General features: G+C 35.5%; 2 protein-coding genes across 5 annotated transcripts in view; one reads left to right on the forward strand and one right to left on the reverse strand.

Moving 5' to 3' along the window:
- Positions 1 to 1,151: 1,151 nt before the first annotated feature.
- Positions 1,152 to 10,148, forward strand: LOC104113471 (serine/threonine-protein phosphatase 2A 65 kDa regulatory subunit A beta isoform-like). Of its 2 annotated transcripts, none has more exons than XM_009623634.4 (13): positions 1,152 to 1,349; positions 2,099 to 2,518; positions 3,417 to 3,663; positions 4,799 to 4,911; positions 5,686 to 5,765; positions 6,047 to 6,188; positions 6,360 to 6,440; positions 6,915 to 7,019; positions 7,158 to 7,340; positions 8,545 to 8,637; positions 8,977 to 9,116; positions 9,196 to 9,262; positions 9,821 to 10,148. In XM_009623634.4, the coding sequence occupies exons 1-13, from the start codon at positions 1,176 to 1,178 to the stop codon at positions 9,920 to 9,922; spliced, it is 1,947 nt and encodes a 648-aa protein (XP_009621929.3). In that variant the 5' UTR covers positions 1,152 to 1,175; the 3' UTR covers positions 9,923 to 10,148. The 2 variants fall into 2 exon arrangements, with proteins under 2 accessions (XP_009621929.3, XP_009621930.1); XM_009623635.4 differs by having other exon boundaries at positions 1,226 to 1,349; positions 2,103 to 2,518.
- A 3,065-nt stretch (positions 10,149 to 13,213) lies between these two features.
- The window catches only part of LOC104113472 (aspartyl protease APCB1), a 77,918-nt gene continuing 68,884 nt past the window's right edge, over positions 13,214 to 22,247 (reverse strand). Inside the window, exons 1-9 of one of the 3 annotated variants that reach the window (XM_009623637.4) lie at positions 17,234 to 17,964; positions 16,276 to 16,393; positions 15,651 to 15,880; positions 15,334 to 15,570; positions 14,743 to 14,896; positions 14,562 to 14,647; positions 14,022 to 14,136; positions 13,839 to 13,911; positions 13,214 to 13,504 (exon numbers count right to left, since the gene is read on the reverse strand). In XM_009623637.4, the coding sequence (XP_009621932.1) occupies positions 13,392 to 13,504; positions 13,839 to 13,911; positions 14,022 to 14,136; positions 14,562 to 14,647; positions 14,743 to 14,896; positions 15,334 to 15,570; positions 15,651 to 15,880; positions 16,276 to 16,393; positions 17,234 to 17,802 (1,695 nt within the window). In that variant the 5' untranslated portion in view covers positions 17,803 to 17,964 and the 3' untranslated portion in view covers positions 13,214 to 13,391. Of the gene's footprint in view, positions 13,505 to 13,838; positions 13,912 to 14,021; positions 14,137 to 14,561; positions 14,648 to 14,742; positions 14,897 to 15,333; positions 15,571 to 15,650; positions 15,881 to 16,275; positions 16,394 to 16,912; positions 17,088 to 17,233; positions 17,965 to 22,247 lie in introns of those variants that run through there. The other 2 variants (XM_018776765.3, XM_070177870.1) reach the window with 2 other exon arrangements.

The following is a 22,247-nucleotide window of genomic DNA, read 5'->3' on the forward strand; positions in this document are numbered from 1 at the left end:
CGATCAGCTCAGCGGAAGATGTCGGTGCACTCCATTTGCTCCGGAGTTGCTTGTTTGGTCAGTATAATTTAGATGTGTATTGTTTGGTATGGCGAGACTCTGTCCCGACCTTTATGACAATTATATATTCTTAGAGGCTTGTAGACAGATGTCATGTATATGAAAGATTGTACGGTCTTGTCGACCTATGTTTTGAGTTTATTAATGATCATGTTGGCCTATTAGGCCCGTATGTCACGTGTATATGATGATGTAATAAGAAAAATACGTTACGTTAGTACTCGGTTGAGTAAGACACCGGGTGCCCGTCACGGCCCATCGGTTTGAGCGGTGACAATTTTGCACTGGTTTCTAGCATAAGAAGATCATGGTTGTTGGATTCCAGTGAGTTGACATTCTCTAGAGAGTTGTTTTGATTTGTACTATGATTGTTTGGTGTGATGTGAATTTTGGTCGCTAGAGATAAGTTGTCCTTAGGGGTTTGAGTTTTGTTATCAACAATTAATGAGGTTTTGATAACTTCTTGGGTGTTGCATGGGTCAATGTCCATTCTGCCGCTATCATTGTTAATTAGGGCAGAATGTGAGGTGTTATTATCCGTTGGGTTCTCTATTTTAGCTTGGGTATGGGTTGTTTCGTTTGTTGGTCTATTGGTTTTCCCCGGGAAGGGTGGATATCTTATGGCATTTATGCTTCTAGGTCTTTGGTTATTGAAGTGGGGAATTAAATGCATGGTTGGTTTGACCGGCCTTGATGGGTAGTGTGAATATCTAGTGGATTGTTTGGCTGTCTTATTGAGTTACGTGTTGTTTCTTCTAGATTTTCCTTTTTTTCATCAATCTCATCAGCCATATATCATTAGTTGTTGTTACTAAAATTAGTTATCTCAAGTTATTTATCACTTTAAAGTTCAAAATAAAATTAATAATCTTTTTTATCCTAAGTAATAATTATCCTTAAATACTATAAATACCTCAATTACTAATAACCTTATTCAAATATCAATGAAGAAAGATTAAATATTAAGACATGAATACGGGTAAAATAGTCAAAATTTTATCCTAATTAATTTTTACTAAAGTGAATCATGACAGATAATATGAGAATGAGGGATTATACAACCAAGCCACTAAATGATAAAAAGATTTTTTTTGAAACTCATGATAAAAAGCTAAATGAAAAATAACATGAAGTTTAAAAAAAAAAAAAAGGGAAAGAAAAACAAATATATAAGTGGAAACAATGCCATAAAAAGCACCGGAATTAGCAGATCCTTCCCATCGTCTCCGCCTATAGATCAATCTTCTGATCAAACTTCCGCTGCTCTCATTCCTTTGATTGCTTCACCGGTACGAATCTCTCTCTCTCTCTCTCTCTCTCTCTCTCTCTCTCTCTCTCTCTCTCACACACACACACACACACACACACACACACGGAGAAAGAATACCGTTTAGATGCATCGGCTTCGATATTTCGGTTTTCTAGAACCTTCTTTCCCTATTTTCTGTATCTTGAGGTTCAAGTATTCTCTCAATTCGTCTTCTATAAACATCACCATAATTACTTAGTATAATATTTTAACTTCAGGTGTACGCTGCGTCATTTTTTTAATCGGGGTCTGTTTTTGTTTAACTTTTGAAAACTGCTTCTTAATTACGTGCATTAATTACAAGATACTTTTCTGGATCATAAATGTGGATTGGAAAATATGAAAGATCAGTAATTTGACAGAATGAACTTTGTTTTCCATTCTGTTGTCAATTTGAGTGGTTAATTTTTCTAGTAATTGTAGTTAGTTATTTTGATCAGATCACTTCATTCTTCATGCAAATCTTTCATGTCTTCAATTTGTAGATATGATTAAATTTGTTAAATTGATGGCAGCTCCACTTTGGTTTGCTTAATGAAAATTGCGTCTTTTTATTTGTACCACCAAAAGATTCTATTTTGGCCATTAAAAAGAGAACCGTTTTAGTTTTAAGTCAATAACTAACTGCCTTCTATTAATTAAAGAATGAAATCCGAGCTAACGATCCTTTAAAATAACTATTATTCTTGTACTTTTATAAGTAATTTGAGTTTTCGTGAATATATATAGACAGGTATTCCTACATTGCCAGAAGCCATGTCAGTGGTTGATGAGCCGTTGTATCCCATTGCGGTTTTGATTGATGAGTTGAAGAATGAAGATATCCAGCTTAGATTGAATTCAATCCGGCGCTTGTCTACCATTGCCCGTGCTCTTGGTGAGGAGAGAACTCGGAAAGAGTTGATTCCATTTCTAAGCGAGAACAACGATGACGATGATGAAGTTCTTCTTGCAATGGCCGAAGAGTTGGGGGTGTTTATTCCATACGTTGGAGGGGTTGAACATGCGAGTGTATTGCTTTCACCCTTGGAAGGTCTTTGTAGTGTTGAAGAGACTTGTGTTAGGGAAAAGGCAGTTGAGTCATTATGCAGAATTGGGTCTCAAATGAGGGAATCAGACTTGGTGGAATCATTTATTCCACTTGTGAAGGTTCGTCTATTGTCTTAAAATCTTCAAAATGCTGCTCCACTTTGTTTCTCTGTGTATCTTATATTGGCAACTCTTATCTTCTAGCATAGGTCAGCCTGCTGTAAAATTATGTTATCTCTTTTTCTCCTTTTTTTTGGGGGGGGGGTTGGTATTGAGTGCTTCAGACCTTAGATTAAATCTTCTGCAACTTCAATATGTTAGCTGCTGATCTCAATTAGTTTAAAAAATACATACACAAATATTCTATGGCTAGTCTGTGGATGCCTAGACAAATGCTGATCGAACTTTGTTCTCAGTTTTTCATGTTCTGTCACACGTTGACGGTTGCAAAGACATAAGAAAGAAAGTTTCACAGTCTATTACATGAGTCAGCAGGAAAGATTGTGTGAATAATCGTTTGAATTTCTGAAGATGCTTCCTTCAGGGTATCCTACTCTGATGGGGTGCAGAATATGAGCAAAAGTTTTAATTGGTTACTGTATTTCGAATGCACTTTCCGTTAAAATAATTTGAATTGGTTATGAGGGGGAAGATAGTGCATAGGATCAAAACTACAATGCATTTTACTTGATGTAAATGTTAATACTGGGAACAGATAATATCTCAGTTGTAAAAAGTTTCCTCAAGGGTCACGTAAACGGGACTGCTTATGTATTTTTTGAAGATATCACTTAATAAAATATTGTGTGTGTGTATCTTTTAGATCTTGGGACACCAAAAATATAAGCAAAATCCAAGCAAGAGTATTGTTACTTATGTTTATTATGCTAGTCTCTTTATTGGTTGATGAGTTTATTGTGCAATTTGGTATAGCCCAATACTCGTATCATAGACGTGATCCTTCAAAATTGATCCTTTTGAAACGTTGCGTAACATCTTCCTGGTTTCTTCTAACCAGAGACTGGCTGCTGGAGAGTGGTTTACTGCTCGAGTTTCGTCCTGTGGATTGTTTCACATTGCCTATCCAAGTGCTCCAGAGCCATTAAAGAACGAACTAAGGACCATCTATAGCCAACTTTGCCAAGATGATATGCCTATGGTGAGGAGAGCAGCTGCTACAAATCTTGGAAAGTTTGCTGCTACTATTGAACAACCCCATTTGAAGACTGACATCATGTCAATGTTTGAAACCCTGACCCAGGATGGTATGGTGTTCTCATTTTGTGCACGTATATCTTTTCTTTGGAATGACATCAATTGCTTTCTGAAAGTGGTCTCTGTTTTAGAGCAAAATCCTTTCTTGATCCTGGAGTCCTTAAAGAATGAGCATCTCCTGTTAATTCTGTGTGGCTCTTAAAGGTTCTTTTTAGGATAACATAGTGTTTGGGGATAACTAGTATAAATTAGAATTGTTCTGGAATGAGTATTTCCAAGGTGGGTTTGCTTTGTCCTGAGAATTGGTCCTAGCAATTGGCCTGCTTAATATGCTGTCTGAGCAAATAACAGTTGAGTTTTATTTTACCTTTTCATGTTCTGTTTACTCGTAGGAGCATAGCTCATAATGTAGTATTTAGGTATGAGAGAGGTATTGGAGAGAATGATAAAAAATTAGTAGTGATACAGTTGTCTTTGTCCAGTAGTGCAATGAATATGCAAAAAGGTGAAAGTCACCTTAAATAGTAAATACAACAGTCTTTTGGTGCTCTATTATCATAATAAAATATACCTTACTTTTCTCAAAAAGCCCCTGACTCTTTTTATTTTCTTGGTTGAGAATAAGTTGTATAAAGAATTCGTCGCAAATCTTCAAGGATCCTTTCTTGTTCCCTTTCCATAGTAATGAAAAGTTAATCAAAGTAGCCTAAAGAGTATATGAGGATTAGATTTGAGTGCATACACTCATCTGATATAGAGGAAAAATTATCATAGACTCTATTACTTGGACTGTTTCATTTTGCCTTAATGCATGAGTGTCATGAGTGTGGGGGGTACTTCATAAGGATCATTCATAATACATCATAACTTGCTAAAGGTTGAAGCTATCCGTAATTGATTCACGTCTAAATTTGTTGGTGTACCCGGACCACGTGCCATTGTGGAAGTTTCACCATCTTCTTTCTTTTTCTTCCCTCCCCTTTTGTAGAAAAAATTCCAAAATCCTGATCAATTTTTATTTGTCAAGGACTTGCCTGATATGTGCTTTTTTTAACATTAGTTCTCTTTCTACTGACCGTACAAAGATTCTATTAGCAGCTAATAATTGGCAGATGTTGATGTTGAGCTCTATTTAGTTTATTCAATTCATATCAGTGTGACTAAGGAGGAATTGGTTCTATTCAGATCAAGATTCTGTCCGTTTATTGGCTGTTGAGGATTGTGCAGCTTTGGGGAAGCTGTTGGAGCCTAAAGATTGTGTAGCACAAATTCTGCCCGTCATAGTTAATTTTGCTCAGGTTGGCCCACCAAGCTTTACTTTAATGAGACTTTTTTGCATGCAAATGCAGTTTTATATAGATTTCTGCCATATGACATTTCTGGATGTCTTATAGTAACATCACCACTGTATCTCGTTTGTCACTTGTGAGTGTAGCTATGCTCAGTCCTTGCCACTTTTAGCTTGACGAGGTACTAGGCGATTATTCTGGGAGTTGTTTTTCTGTTTGACATTTCCCCCTCACTATAGTTAAATTAAATTGTTAGCGTGAGCTGATAGTATATGCATATGGATGCATAGGCTGAAAAATTCTCAATAAAACCTTTTTCTCTTTTATGAGCTGAAATAAGTTTTTCCTCTGCTTATTCCTGATTTTAAGAAAAGGTTTTCCCCCAGTTCATGAAATAGATTGAAAGAATGCAAAATGTTGCAGGCTTTGAGATTGTAAAAGAGGATAAGTGCCTAAGGATGTAATATCCTTGAGATTGTAAAGGCCCTGCGCGATATTATAAATTGGAGATTATGTTTCCTTTTTTCCATTCTTTTCCCTGACATAATCGCGGATGTTGTCGGGGCTTTAGTCATTGTTTTGTTCTCTGTCTCAATCGAATTCCAACAAATGACATTGATGATATAACCACTCTGTTTCTTTTCTTTTTCCATTCTGGAATTTGGTTCGTATGCTTACTTGCATCAGTATTTTCATGCAACCAAATACTGCTGCTTTGTCAGTTTAAATTGGCATACTGGCTGTAGTGACTGATGTTAATTACCTCTTTATCCCTTTGAACAGGATAAGTCTTGGCGTGTTCGTTACATGGTTGCAAATCAACTTTATGAACTTTGTGAGGCAGTTGGACCGGAGGCTACCAGGTAATTATTTGTGATATGTGCATTTCTCATGTTCTGTAATCTGCGCTATGCTGTACTTTTCATTCAACCTTTCTTTTCAATTGAAGTATGTTGTATTTCATTGCCTGAATCTTTTATTTATTTCTTTTTCGTGCACTGAACTGAAAATGCTGTGAATCTCATTATTGCAGAAATTTTCTTCACCATAACTCCATAAGGATTTCTTTTTCTTTTCCTATTTTTGCTTTTCTATCAAGTTCTCTCCCTTATGACTAATTCATGACCATCATAAAATTCATCAGGACGGACTTGGTCCCTGCCTATGTTCGGCTACTTCGTGACAATGAGGCTGAAGTGCGTATAGCTGCTGCTGGCAAGGTGACTAAGTTCTGCCGTATTTTGAGCCCTGAGCTTGCTATCCAGCATATCCTTCCTTGCGTAAAGGTAGAAGGTTTATGAGGTTCCTTTTCCTATTTTACTGTCTCGAATTTCTATATTTTGGTTTCTCCAGATAATGTCTCCTTGTGTGATTCCTTTTCTTAGATCATCTATCAAGTATCAATCATTAAATGATCACTTGATGTTTTTTAACTAAAATTACATTCTTTTTCATAGGAACTATCATCAGATTCATCCCAACATGTCCGTTCTGCTTTGGCTTCAGTTATCATGGGAATGGCGCCTATTCTCGGAAAGGTATAAATACCTTGTGACTTCGCCACTGCATTCTGCTCTCTGATTATGGTCTATAGTGGTACAGTGAAGTTCAGCTTCTGCCCACACTGCTTCAGACTGTTGTCCTAGTATAACATGTTCATTCCCTTTTGCTTCGTTAGAATCTTCCTGTTGTCTGCTTATTTCTTCTTTAACTTTTCTTACCTTTTCTTGAATCCAAAGTTGAAAACAGATTTTAGCAGTATGTTATCGATTACTGTGTAGGCACTTGTTAGTAGTTTATCCTGAAGAATTTTTTCCTCGGTCTTGCAGCCATTATGGCTTTTATGTTTTTTTGACTTCGATGATGTCAATTATATTATTGTTCTCATTGTTGTTTTGAACCCAAAATAATACTGCCTTTTTTGGAACACATTACTTTCTTTGCAGCTTTTCCAATTTTTAGTCAATGATATCTCTAACAGGAGTTTAATGTTTCCGTACTGGTAACTATAGGATGCAACTATAGAGCAGCTTCTCCCAATTTTCCTCTCTCTTCTGAAGGATGAGTTTCCTGATGTTCGTTTGAATATTATCAGTAAGCTTGATCAAGTAAACCAGGTTAGCTACAATTCAATATTATCACTCTGTACTTGAAGTTACTTTGCCTAATTTGAGCCTTGGTGACTTCTGAACCTACCAACCTATATCCTGTTTTTCATGTTCTTCTATATGAAATTAAATTACAATTAATTGCAGGTGATTGGAATTGATTTGCTCTCCCAATCCCTGCTGCCAGCTATTGTTGAACTTGCAGAGGATAGACACTGGAGGGTTCGGCTTGCAATAATTGAGTACATACCTCTATTGGCAAGTCAGCTGGGGGTCGGCTTTTTTGATGACAAGCTCGGTGCTCTATGCATGCAATGGCTAAAGGACAAGGTTTCTGTGCAGCTTTCTGTTGCTTGTTATGCCTACTGATGCTTTAGACAGAAAGAACTGCGAACATTCTAGTTTGTGTCTGGATAAAGTGACTATGATCAAATTGCCTGTTTTATGGTGTAAAGGCATAAAAAATTACTATGGTCTGTTATCTCTAAATGCCTGTTTTGGAAAAATGAGACCTTTTGAGTTAGGGGAGATGGAACACGAGATGGCTCTTTGATATAGTTTGAATGAGTTAAGAAGACATAGTTAAGAACTGGTAAATGATGGCACTGGTTGCTGAGGCGGATCTAGGATTTTAGTTCTATGGGTTCAGCATTTAAAGTTATGGGTTCATATCTACTATTTATTGCAATTTTAGTGATATTTTACACATAAATTTATGCTCCGCGTCGAAAGTACTGGGTTCAGTTGAACCCAGTAGTTCTATGGTGCATCCGCCACTGCCTGGTTGATGCTAGTTTGATTAAAATACTTCTTTGTTTCAATATATACCTACAAAAATCTTATTTCTACAATAAGTATCTCGGGACTCTATGTAGCAGTTAAGATCCACTTTAGCATTAAGAGACTTGTATTTCTAGGAAGCAGCTGGGGAGCAGTATCTGTTCTGGAGAAAAGCAGTCAGCATGTCACTGGGAATGGTCACATAATAGGCATATCCTGACAACTAGAGACACATTAATTATGTAAAGTTGCAAGGAGCTATATTGCATGACATTTTTTTAAGAAGTTACTATAGCGACTGCCTCTTCTAGTGGCTCAAAGAGTTCTGATGTGGTGTCCATTTTAAGACGTTCCACACATGGATAGAAAGCCATTATGGATATTATGCCACATAATATTAAGTCATACCATTTCTTGGTGTCTCGATGGAGGATTTAATTATGTTCAGTCAAGATACATGGAACTTGCTTACTCAGAGATAGTCCATATTTTAGGTCACTTGCTTATACCTACAGAACATTTCTGCTGCAACTCTTTTTCCTGATTCTTTGGTCTTAATTCTGCCTTTAGAAATCACATCTGATGCTTCTTCTTGTCATGGTCACTTAGTATCTTGAATATCACTTATTGCCATCTATCCTGGCTTCTTTTAGGGTACTCATAATGAAACCAATTACATCACGTTGTGCAATTCTTTGCAATGTTCTTGTATTCCTCTTTTATGTCTTTCTTATTATCATTCTTCAACTTGCAGGTTTACTCTATTAGAGATGCAGCAGCAAACAATGTTAAGCGCCTTGCTGAGGAATTTGGTCCAACATGGGCAATGGAGCACATAGTTCCACAGGTTTTCCTGTTGCCTTTAATAAGCTGGTTGATAGTTTGCTGATGTAATACTTTAGCAGTTTCTTCTCTTGAATTTCTTTAAGGAAAAAAGAATTTAGTAGTGTTACTTTCCATACATGGTTTATCACTGATTACTAAGAGATTATCTCCTGGTCTGTGATGAGTCGTGATATGTGGAATATCTTGTCCAGAATCAATAAATTACCTGATGATGTTCCAGAATCAAAAAATATATTATTTTAATTCAAGTTCAACTAGTGGAGTCTTTTGCATTTCTTTTGTGGCGGGTGGGAGGTCTTAGGTTTTCCTCTTTCGATAACTTGACTGATTCATTTTTCAGGTGTTGGATATGATTAATGACCCACATTATCTTTACCGGATGACCATCCTTCATGCAATTTCTCTTCTTGCCCCTGTAATGGGCTCAGAAATTACTTGTTCCAAACTTCTGCCAGTTATAATTACTGCTTCAAAAGACAGGTTAGTCTTCAGTTTATTTATGCTTTACCATTTTGTTGGGTAATTTTAAGCTTACAGGTCTAATACTTGCATGTTCCAGGGTACCGAATATCAAGTTCAATGTGGCTAAGGTGTTGCAGTCTCTTATTCCAATAGTTGAACAATCTGTAAGCATCAATTTACTTCTAGTTTGTTTAAAGGCTGACATTTGTCTGTATTTCATGCATTTGCTTTATTAATGTAAACTAGACTGCCCAGTGCGCGACTCCACCCATGTCAATTGACCTATTTGAACTTTCCATAACTAGTGTCAGGTCCCGAGAGAGTAGGAGAAGAGTTGTGGTAGGTTGAAGTTAACTGTAAAAATAGGCAGATTATGATGGATTTTTGTATTAATAAATGCATTTGGTCGCACTCTCCGAGGCATGAGTTACATCTGCATCCAGGTGTATCATTTAATGAACGAAATGAACTTGAATAGAGCAGAATGGAAAATAGAGGACTTATAGCCTATCCTACCATTTTGGTATTGAGGCATAGTTAATCGATAGACTGTCTACTGATCCTTAGTAATAAGGTAATAACTAATATATTCATGGGAGTTAAAAGCAAAGATTGACTTGAAATGCTTGATAGGGGACATATCTTTTATCATTTCATGATTTTTTCCTTTGGAGAAAGGAGTGCTAAATCTGGTACTATTAACCGCGAATCATTATGTGCAGGTCGTGGAGACAACAATTCGACCATGTTTGGTTGAACTCAGTGAGGATCCAGATGTTGATGTTAGGTTTTTCGCCAACCAAGCCCTACAAGCAACCAAGTGATGATATCTAGTTAAAGGCAATTGAATAGTTCAAGTAGTTTTCTCCTTGTCCATTGTCAATTGTGAACAAAGATGTCCAAGAGCTTTTGTCGTCTTTAGATATCAAATCATTCTTGTCTAGCATTTCTGGACATTGACTAAGAAAGTTACTACTATAAAATATGACAGCATTTTCCCATCGGACCTGCCATAAAAAGAGTAATAGAAGTTGAGCTTAGGTTTTTGAATGTGTTGGTGGACGGTGGTTTGTTAAGGAAATCGCTCTATGATTTAGAACCAATATATGTGGAAATTCTGCAACTAAAGTACTTAGATCTGCTAGTGTTCTTCCTGAAATTTTCATTATTTATGATGATTCCTTCAGGGTTAATTAGAAACTGAAGTATCACATTTGGTTTATAGCTGGATGCTTGGATAATATTCAGTATCGAGTATACAGTTGGCAAATAGCAGTAGATATACCGAGGGGGCTCCAGTTCGCATTTGTTGCACTTATGTTTCATATACCGTCATTATTTAGATGCAACTGCTCATGAAAAATGCAGTTACCTTCCTCTTGAAAGTTTTAGATGCAAAAACTATGACAAAGCAAAGTCCTTGGTTTTAAAAACTAGAGCTTCTACCTCTCACGCACTTTGCTTGAGAATCTCTACTATTTAATAGCCATAATTATGAAACCTTGAATAGAATTCTCCATCGATTAAAAATTCTCTAATTTTTAGTATAGCGGAATCTGGATAAGCGCGAGTTAGTAATGATTTAAGTTGCTGAGAAACGACTTCTCTGGGAACATGATTAGGCTAACAGGGAAAAACTTAAAAGTGAGGTGAGAGAAAACAGTTTATACATTAGTTTTGCCTGTCTTATACACAAAGTTGACAGAAGGCATTTGCCGTATTTCCTATATACTATTTAGCAATATTATTGTGGTTTTCAAGTCAGCTTATGCGCACTTTAATTATTTTATCATCAAGTAATTTTGATACAAGGTTGTTGGGAAGCATGTCAGGCTATTCAAAGAAAAAAATATTTAAAAGAGAAAAGTAATAAATTGCACAATACAAGAGAAGATTTACGTGATTCGGTAATTTTTACCTACTTCACGGTCACACAAAGAATAACTCTTTATTAATTGAAGAGAAAAAGAAGAAGTTGGGGATGATATGCAAATAAAAATGCATACCCCTTTTACAGGTATTTGAATGTCCTACCGACGTAAACGCTTACATCATAGGAATACCGACATAAGTACTTACATCATCTGATTGCCGATGTAAGGGGTATGCATTTTCATTTGCATATCATCCCTCAACTTCTCCTTTCTCTTTTCAATTAATAAAGAGTTATTATTTGTGTGGCCGTAGAGTAGGTAAAAAATTATCGATTATTAATTTTTTCTTTCAAATATTTTTTTAGTTCTATTATCCTGACACGCTTTCCAACAACTGATATTTATTTTATCATCAACTAGTTTTGATACAGGGTTTAAACCATTAGGAAGAAATTGTCCGGAGTGTTTTTGTCCATGTTGAAATTTGAATTATGATTTCGTAAACTTCATTTATGGCCGACCGCTAGATTCTAATATCAGCCGCTAGCTACAAAATTGCATTATGTATTTTATAGCCCAAAACTAATTAAAAGGCTAGCAACCAACCCAATTATCATGGAAACAAAAATCTAATTCCAGCGGCGTTCTCTGGCGTGTCAATTTTGGCGTTAAAATGGTCATCAGAAGCTGAAGCGGTGGGAGGGAGGCCGAGCTCGTCATCCGAAGCTTCTAGAAGGTAGCAGAGGTCTGGTTGAGGCTGAGTTAACGGATGAACAATCTCTTCCTCGAAGCTCCTGATTACCGAGTCCAGATCCTGAACCTCCGGTAGACGGTCTGTAACAGTTTCCGGTTCAGCTAAGATGTCCAATATTTCTTCTCTGATCTGCTTGACGTCCGGCGAATACAAGCCTAGACCGGCATCAGGATCGGCGGAGTTAGGGTTCACCTCAGGCTCCGAGTTAACTTGGTTCTACTCGTGTGAGTTGAGAACTGCCTCCTCCTCCTCTGTATGCACTCGTTTTGACCCGGTCGAGGCGGACTTCGAGTCTTCTCGGGATCGCTTGTTACGGTTTATCTCGGCTTTACTAAGGTGAATGGTAATATTAGGAATTTGATTGATGTAAGGAGGATATATTAGTAAAAGAACAACAAAAATGAAGGGTTGGTTGAAGTGAAATGAAAAAAATATACAAAATAGACTGTTACTGTACAAAAATATACAAAATAGACTGTCATTATACAAAAAATATACTAAATATATTGTCACTATACAAAATATATACTCCATCCGTTTCAATTTATGTGAACTTATTTTCTTTTTAGTTCGTGCCAAAAAGAATAATCTCTTTCCTTATTTGGCAACAATTTATCTTTATGCAATGATTTATAGCCACACAAAATATATGTGCCTTATTTTACACCACAAGTTCAAAAGTCTTCTCTCTTTTCTTAAACTCTGCCCAGTCAAATGGATTCACATAAATTAAAACGGAGGGAGTACAAACTAGACTGTCACTATACAAAAATATACAAAAATAGACTGTCATTATATAAAAAATATATTAAATAGACTATCACTATACAATATATATACAAAATAGACTGTCACTATACAGAAATATACAAAATAGACTGTCATTGTACAATTTATATACAATAGACTGTCACAATACAAAAATATATATATAATAGACTGTCACTATACAAAATATATACTAAATAGACTGTCACTATACAAAAACTATATAAAATAGACAGTCATTATAAAAAATAGACTGTCACTATACAACAAATATACAAAATAGACCGTCTATATATAAAAAATATACAAAATAGATATTTCGGGCTATTAGATGTAATATGTTTGAGCCGGAAAGTTATTTTTTGTCGATAAGCAAAAATATGAGCTATTAAAATTTTGAGGCTCTATTGAATTGTTTTTCAAAATTATTGACTGCTTACAATCTTGCAAAGTTTTGACTGACTTGTCAAAAAGTTCATTCAAGTTTTAAGCACCCCCTATTTAACGTGAGGCAGTCTTAAGATGTTAGCGTGGTAGATTAATTGGAGTACAGGACCCCCTATTTTACATGAGCAGGGTCAGTGGGACCCTAATTTTCAACGGTCGGACCAGTGAGATAACCTGAATAATTGATTGCTCATATATTCTATTTAACGTTCAATTTTTTTTCACGTTTTGATTACTATTGCATCAAAAAAGAGAAAAGTAAAGCTTCAAAGTGTGGAACAAAAAAATAGATATACACACTAGGAACATAGCTACATCAGAAAGCAAAATCGTTCTATACAGACTCTTCCCCTAGCTAAAAGGTTATAACTTCCAATCACCAAACATATCGAACAGGAAGAATAACAGTTTGTGATTACTGTAGAAATGGAGTTATAGTGGTGTCCTCTGTCAAAAAAATGGAAGACTCAAAAGTTTCTGTGGCCGTTCACAATTTGATCTTATCCATCCAATCTTCTCGTTAACATTGTCATATACGAACAACTGACCACGTAGTGAAATATCTGCAAGAGATGACACAAGTAACAGAATTGTTTACTGTAGAAGAATCAGATACTAATAACTATAGTTGAACTCAAACCAGAACACACAAATTTCCTATGTTCACAGCTTATGGACTTTTGTGATCTGATTCATTGTTTGTGCTACGGAGAGAACCTATAAACTAACAAGTGAAGAGAAATGGGTCTCCATCAGAACACTTAATTGGCTCAAATCCAGAATAGTCCATTAGAACACTCACACACCAAGCCCAACTGATTAACAAGTTACTTCTGAACATTTCTGTTCAGTTTAAATAAATCTATTATGATATTCTGTCATTTTAGGAAACAGTACCTCCAAGTATTATAGCAGAACCATCATGAATATTGCTTCCGTCAAGTATACCTAAACACACATTACCCTTTTCCTGCAGCAGAATAATTCAACATTGTTGGTTGAGAGAAAAAGCAAAAGAGGAAGGGGCGGGGGAGGGGACGAGAAAGCACCATTGACCAAGAAAAACAAGAGATTACTCACACTTGTAGTCAAATACCCCTCTGCAGGAATCGAGAGCTTTGTGGACGCTATACGCCACTTGCTTCCAAATTGAAGGTTTAGTGGTTTGAAGAATTGCCTTACCTCTGTAATAGACCTGCAAGCATAATATGAAAAGAATAATTATATTAGCAAGGAGTCATCAGAAAATAGAAACAGGAATGGTGAGAAAAGGGAATTCGATCAACATTCCCGATAACAATGCAGAGTAGGCGGGTTTTAGGCTGGTTATATAAATGCAACTCTGGCTTCAGGCAAAAATGATTTCACTTAGAAGCAATGATGAAAAACTATGTGGCGTACGCAAAAAAGTGAAGCAATAAGTTTCATGCTGATTTGAGGATCTCTAGATTGATATTATTTCCTGTATCACTATGTTATCACTTGAAATCAAATTTCTTGAAAGCAGTAACAGCTAGCACAGATACACACCAGAGGAAAGCGCTATCAGAAACTACAACTTCAAATTTTGATTGTCAACTCCTGCAGCCAATCGCTTATATATATCTTGCATTGTTATACCTTACTGGAAATTTAGCTCGCCAGCAAATGGGTAATGTCGTGTCTGATGCATCTTTGATAAGATCTTCACTAGAAATCTCTTCAAGCTGCAATCATCGTGAAAAAGGAGCAAATAGTTGGTGAATAATCATCAAAGAAATTCACGATCTTCTAAAGAAATGGACTAATCGCTCTGACTTACCATGGAAATTAAAGCTTTATATCCTTGATTTGTGAAATAAGTGTAAGTACTGCCACTGTCAAACACTACAGTTCCTTTTCCATCTCTCATGCTGCCTAATTGGAGTTCTTTTCTTCCATAGTTCATTTTCATCAATCCTGCTTGATAAAGATTTCTGAACATGAAAGGATGAGGCGCAATAAGGACCTGACAATATACCATTACTCAGGACGCATACAGGGGTAAAAACTATCAGAACCTACGGAAACTGAGGAAATCAACGAGGAAAATGGAGACAATTAGAATTATAGAAGAATGATTGGGAAATAATTCTGTTATTTTTTTGTTTCACTCTTATAGTTTAGACATTGGTAAGCATCTCTTTATAAAGCACAAAAGTATGATGCAACAATATATAGAGAGAGCAGTTCGCAACCTTTAAAGCTTACGTAAAGAAGAACCAGCCATATATGAACCAAAAAAGCAAGAAATGGAAAAGATAAGGCAACTCAAATACCAAAAAACAAACAGGGCCATGATTATAAGCAAAGGCAAAGGAGGAGTAAATATAATATAGAAAGGTAATAGGCAAACCCAAAATGCTATACTCACAGAAAAGGGGCATTCAGCATAGGGACCCATGACATTCGCCAATGTGGGACAAAATCATTGCCTAAAAACAAGTAGCCCCCATTTGTATCAGTGCCAAGACAATGTCCAATAACATTGTTGATGAACCCATGGCTTGCTAGCTGAGAAGGTAAACTGATTGGAGCTCTGCTAAGTCCAAGGATCCCATCGGTGTTTGCTAGCGTGTTGAGAAGTGTGCCTTGCTGATCATATGCACAGCTGACAAATGACAAGCCAAAACTTACAACCTTATAAAGAAGTAGTAGGCCACAATGTAAAGGGTAAAGGATTAACTTTACCCGAAAACAACATCTGACTTGGTTCCTGTCCCATTTGCAAGCACCAATTGAAGTGTATCTTTTGCAAGAACCCCAACAGAAGAGCTGTGGTCGGCATATTCTATCTCATAATCACATTGATGGCAGTTATCACAATACTTGGACCTGAGATTCTCTTGAACCTCAACACAATAGGGGTTTTTTGGAGGTATCATATTGACATTTCTGGGCTTGTACAATGGGTGGGCTCCCTGGGAAAGCTTCTTATGTTAGAAACTAGTATAGAATAACAAGCTTGAAAATAAAGTGCAGACTTTCTAACTACACTTGGGAAACTGAAGTGGTGGACAAAGTGTGATTGGAGAGGCCCAACAGCTCACCTACCGCCATATAAATTACAAAAACGTTAGACCCTTTCTCACCCGAATTTGATTATCTTAAAACTTAGACCAAAATTTGGAAAAAGAAGGGCGTGGTCATCATTAGAACAATAAAAATTTGCAGTGTGGCTGACTAATTTGATGGTATAAGGAATCTCCATATCTCCCTATCAAGTAGTGTCCATAGCAAGCACGTTCTTGTTATGCATGATAGTAGGAACTAGAAGAAGCAGCTAGTAACAACAATAGCAAGGTCTAGGCATTACCTTGGCACAGCTAGTGCATGGAGCATCACATTGGATCCACATCAAGTCACTTCCCGTATCGATATCAAGAAAATAAGGCTTAGGAGGATTCCCCACAAGCATATATGTGTAGTACAACCTATATAGGAAATGATGTTAAAATCAACTTGTGTTCCAGTCGAACAAGTCTTGACCCAATTACGGTTTATAGCAACAAATATATCACTCAGAGTGCACTGGACATTTCAAAGAGGAAGAGTATGGAAAACTACTAATCAAAACTTGGTTATTTTATTAGAGCGACCCAGCATCTTGAGTTTATATTTTGAGATGAAACTTTTGTAGGCAACTTGGGGAGTCAAGTTATCAGTCTGTTCTCCTTGGCACGCAACAGTTGAGCAAGTCAAAAAAAGGTTTAGCCTTTAGACTGCAAAGTGTTAAATCAATATAAAGCTGAGATTCATGGAATAATCTGCATATTTTGTTTAATTTCAAACTGAGGTGCATATCTTCTCTAGTTACAGCTTAGGAATGATTAATTGAGTGCAGCTAAAAGCAACTAAAACTGCTGGTATTTTACAGTTAAGATCAATAAGTATCATAAAAGGGGAGCTTTCACATAACATTGGACAGAAGAATCTTTAGATAGTAACAATACCAATTTAGTTCTTTGCCTGGCTTGAAGTCCATTTTTTCATTGGAGATTCACAAATTTTGGATCCTTTTTAGATATAGGTTGCTGTTCTATCAGTTGAAATGAAGATATGTGTGAATGCAAAATGAAACCAGCAGCTGCTTTTTCAACCGTCTGATAATTTTCTACATGGAATAGAATGGAATGGATACAGAAAATTCACACAACACACCCCCAAATTAGTTTGAGATTGAGGAACAGTTAATATTTCAGAAATTATACTGAAATAAATTATAGGAACAAGTTAAAAGCAGAATCAACTATACTTCAATTAGACGAACGTACCCATCCAAATGAATATTACACTTGACAGGAAAATTAGCAGAAGAGTCTAACTTAGTAGCAGCAGACACAGACTTGGCCATCTTTTCTCGATCATTGACCAGCTCCATAACAATATCAGGTTTAAAATCCACAAACCTCCCAAGTTTGAACTCCACATCTGTCCTTGAATTCCACCCACTACCACGCTTAGGATACAAAGGAAGAATAAAAGAACTGTTGGAACTATTATGATCATCACGGTCCACATCTCTTAATTCAAAAAGGGTCTCTTGTGAAAGTGAAGACCAGAATGATAAGGCAATTATAGATATACCCAAAAGCCCAAGAACAATTCTTGGCCGAAAAAGGAAAGCTCTTTCTAAAGAAACATGAAAAAAACCAGTGTTTGAATCTTGCTGTTGAACTGAAGATTGACTTTGTTGTGGTGGTTCTTGTTGTTGTTGGTGTTGGGGTGGTGAATCAGAGAGTGTAAATGCAGTTATGGTTTTGCCTAAAGAAGGATTATCAGGAGGTGGTAGTGTGATTATTACTACCCCTTTTACAGGAGAGTCATTGGTGGTGTCCTCCATTTTTTGTATTGTCTCTGAATTGCCTGAATTGCCTGAATTGCTCTGCTGCTTAATTTCTATATTGAAAGCAAAGTCAATGGCAATGACTAGAATAATGTAGTCATGATAGGTGAAACAGTTGAAGATTAGAAGATAGCAAGAACTTTCTCGAAATAGGACTTTGAAGGAAAAATGTGTTAAAAAAGACATTTAAGTGTTGCATAACTATTTGTGACATTCTTTTTTATTAACAAAAGGCTCACTAATTAAGAATGATTAGAGGTGGTCTGGGACATTCTTTTTCATAATCTAATACTAAATAGATTTAAACTATATTTAATAACCATAGAATAACATAAATTTTTATGATATAATAAAAAAAGATGAAAAAAAATTTGATCTCAATCGAAAATTCTCATTAAGACCCAAATTTTTCGAATATGATAGAAGAAAACTCATAAATTTGAGATTAAGAGGAATGCTTATTTTATATAATTTTATAATTTTGAAGTCTCTTTTTTTTGAGTGTTCTTGTTAGAGACCGCATATAAATAATAGAATAAAGAAAAAAATGCAAAAAATAATGCAACGATAAATAGAAAATTAGGAGGTAGCCAAAAAGAAAAATGACTGGGGCAAAAAGAAAATAAAAAGCACACGAAAAGGGAAAGTCGGACAAGGGTCAAGATAATTTCACATAACAACTTAGAAAGACTCATATAATTTTGGGTTTTTATTTTTCTTTTTCACGTTAACTTTTATGTTTATTTATGCGAGATAAAATGTGAAGTAGAAATATAAAATAAAAATTTCTGAATTAAAATAATTAAATGACTAGAATAACCTTTCATGCAGTAATCAATATTCTATTTGTGAAATAAATGAAAACATATTCAAAATATACAATTTATAATACTTATCATACAAATAAACATTCAATAGAAAATAATTCCTGTATTATATATAATCTTTGAATTTTAATTTTACATTATTAATCCCTGCATTACTTGTTTCTAAACTAGACGAGGCTAAGTTATTTTCACTATATAGAAAATTAAAAAGGGAGAAGGGGAGCTCTGGAGCATTGTAAAGTTATTTATGTGTGACCTATAGGTCAAGAGTTCAAACCACTAATGCTCGCATCGTGGTAGACTACCTACATCATACCTGTTGGGGTATGACCTTTTTTCGGACCTTCCATAAACGCATGATGCTTCATGCAACTTGAATTTTACACACGAGAAAAGCTTTCAAAAAGATCTACCAGCCATGGCGCCTTTGTATAATTTATGGCTACGAGTAGTAGGATAAGATATTTAACCTAATTTAAGAAAATTTTAATATAGGTATATAAATTTTTTATCCAGCGGGTGCCATGCCACCCCAATGTAAAGGGGTGGATCCGCCCCCGGATCTCAAATACCTCTATTTATAGGGTTACATAGAGACTTACAATAAGGTTACTTTAAATATGGTATTAAACATTTGAGATCATAGAAGAAGATCATGGGAAGGTTATGGAGGTGTGGGAGTTACAACTATTTTCATGAGAAGTAGTGGGGGTTATCTACATAATGAAGAAGAGTAGTGAGAGTTATATTTGATTAGTGGACATCCATATGTATTTCATAACACTCCCCCTTGGATGTCCATAGATAATGTGTCTCGTTAAAACCTTATTAGGAAAAAACCTAATGGGAAAAAAATTCTAGTGAAGGAAAAAGTGTACACACATCTTGTAATACACATTACTTGTTGCCTCATTAAAAACCTTGCCAGAAAAACCCAGTGGGATAAAACCTTAGCTAAGGAAAAAAGAGTACAACGCGTATTTGTCTCCCCCTGATGAAAACATCACTTTATTTTTCGGAAACGACGAATTCCAAGCTTGTATAACAACTTCTCTAATGTTGAGATAGTCAATGCCTTAATGAATTATTCCGCCAAATTATCACTTGAACGAATTTGTTGAACATCTATTTTATCATTCTGTTGAAGATTGTGTGTGATAAAGAACTTTGATGAAATATATTATTTATTTTGTCTCCTTCAATATATCCTTCTTTCAATTGAGATAAGCAAAATCAATATCTTCATTATTATTGGAATCTTCTCTTCATAGAAAAGTCATACATCTGTTGTGTGTTGAGTCACTTGCTTCATCAGTTGCTAGTATATTGACATGACTTGAATAAGTATCAACAATTGATAACCTTGTGAAATGATAATATGGCAATTCCCTAATATACAAATAGATTGTTTGAAGAACGGATTTCAGAAAATGCGTGCACTTGCATAACCAACAAAACCTTAACAGTATTTATTAGAATAAACAAATATATATCAAGGATTCCTTTTGCAATATAATACTAATAGTATTATAATATCTTCATATAGGAATAAAACTAGATCTCGCTAGCATATTGTTATACTCATGGTTCTAGCAAGATACATAGTGCATCAATTACAACAGACACAAAAATAAATCATGCACGTCATGCTTGCTCTAATAAGGATTTGTTGAAGCTTTATTTGATAAATTTGTTGGGAACCTTAATATGCTTCAGAACAATTTAAATCCTTCAAGGATTTTTATTATACGCATATCAAATGTATTATCAAAATTAAAACCTGAAAACGATTTCATCCACCAGAGGAGAACATATCTCCATATAACTAATGCCAGGATATTTACGAAAAATCTTGTGCCACAAGTCATCTTTATGTCTATTGACTTGATTTTTCATTTCACTTTCAGGTGTTAGGACTATCCGTCCAACTTTACATTTTTCAGGTGAAGTCAATTTTCATTGCGTATTTTTTATTTGGCCAATCATTTATCTATCCAAATTTCATGACAGATTTGAGCTCAAGATCCTCGTCAATATTAATAATATTGAGCTACATTATATCACCAATATCATCACTCAAGAAAGACATAACTTATCGAGATCTCATTATTTTCAGGTACCTAAGTCTCTCCCATGAGGTCTTATAAAGTGTTATGTCGCGGTGCTCTTCTAGAGCACTTGCCTCCTTATTATGACCATCTTGATCATTTGCTCCTCTCCTTCTTCAAGGAGTTTTATCTTTAAAATCGATTAGTCAATTACACTTCATGCGTGTCATAGACTCTGTCCATCATGAATTTTATTCTATTTGGAGCATTAGCAGCTGAAATACGAGATTTTGCTTTGGATCAACAAATGTGCCCAATAATATTTTACAAATAAATTATTACTTGAACTTCAAGTTCACATTTTCTTGTACGAGGATCTTGATATACTCATAATAATTCATTCCATGTATTACTTTTCAGTTGCCCATTTTCTCCCCATAATATTGAGATCACCAACACATATCCTCAACCTTCTTTGGGGACCCATTTTTGTGCATTATGGTGGAACAATTAAATTATAGCACATCCATATTTCTAGATGAAAATTATTTGGTTCCTGACCGTGAACCAATTGTGATAGAGAGAATTTATCATAACTTGGCTAGATGCGTACACGTTTTCTTGTATATTAAATAATACATCTCATACCAAATTTCTATTTGGGAGTTTTGTTCTCATAACCAATGGTTTAGCTTAATTGGAGGCATACAATTTCCGCTGAACCAACTTGGATTTAAACCAGCATTATCAAGATAAATTATCATAATTTATTTTCTAGAACTGTGCTCTAATAATTTGAGCAAGCAACCTTGCAAAAGCCAAATTGCAAGTTGATAACAAACACACATGTGGCCATAGATGCATCTACTAAAACCATATAATATGTAATTGGTCTACACGGCAGTGACCAGGACCATAAATATATCACCTTTTATTTATTCCAGAAATCAAGGGATTTAATCCTAACTTTAGCTGGTATATCATGAGAATAAGCAGCACAAGAGAATTCTTAAAAATTCTTCTATTTCTTCAATATATGCCAATGTGAATTCTCAATCAATTTTTTTCGCATCATAATTGAATCGGGATGGCCAACCAGTCATGCCAACTAATATTTGATTCAGTAAACCTCTTGGATGGGCCGTGATGGCGCCTAACGTTACTGCTAGGCAAGCCAATAGTGAATTAAACAGGTTATAAATTCTATTTAATAGGAAATTAAGGAGTAGAAAATTTAATAAATGAAGCGAAGACAACTGAGTGGCAAACATAGTGATATAAGTACTCCAAAATCATAAAGTCTACTAGTGTGTGCGCTAAGACCTAGTGTCACAAGTGTATGAGTAACTAGTAGAATATACAAAACTCTAACTATTGTCTGAATATAAAGTAGACAGAATATAAATACAAAAGAGAGGCTCTAGGGGCTGCAGAACTGTCACGACCCCAAATTCCCTCCGTAGAATGTCGTGATGGCACCTAGTCTCTAAGACTAGGTAAGCCTATCAATGCGAAATAATAATAAATATCTGAAATAATTAAACTACAATTCAAACAATTTCAACTC

The sequence above is a fragment of the Nicotiana tomentosiformis genome, chromosome 6 (assembly GCF_000390325.3).
Source record: "Nicotiana tomentosiformis chromosome 6, ASM39032v3, whole genome shotgun sequence".
Taxonomy (NCBI): Eukaryota; Viridiplantae; Streptophyta; class Magnoliopsida; order Solanales; family Solanaceae; genus Nicotiana; species Nicotiana tomentosiformis.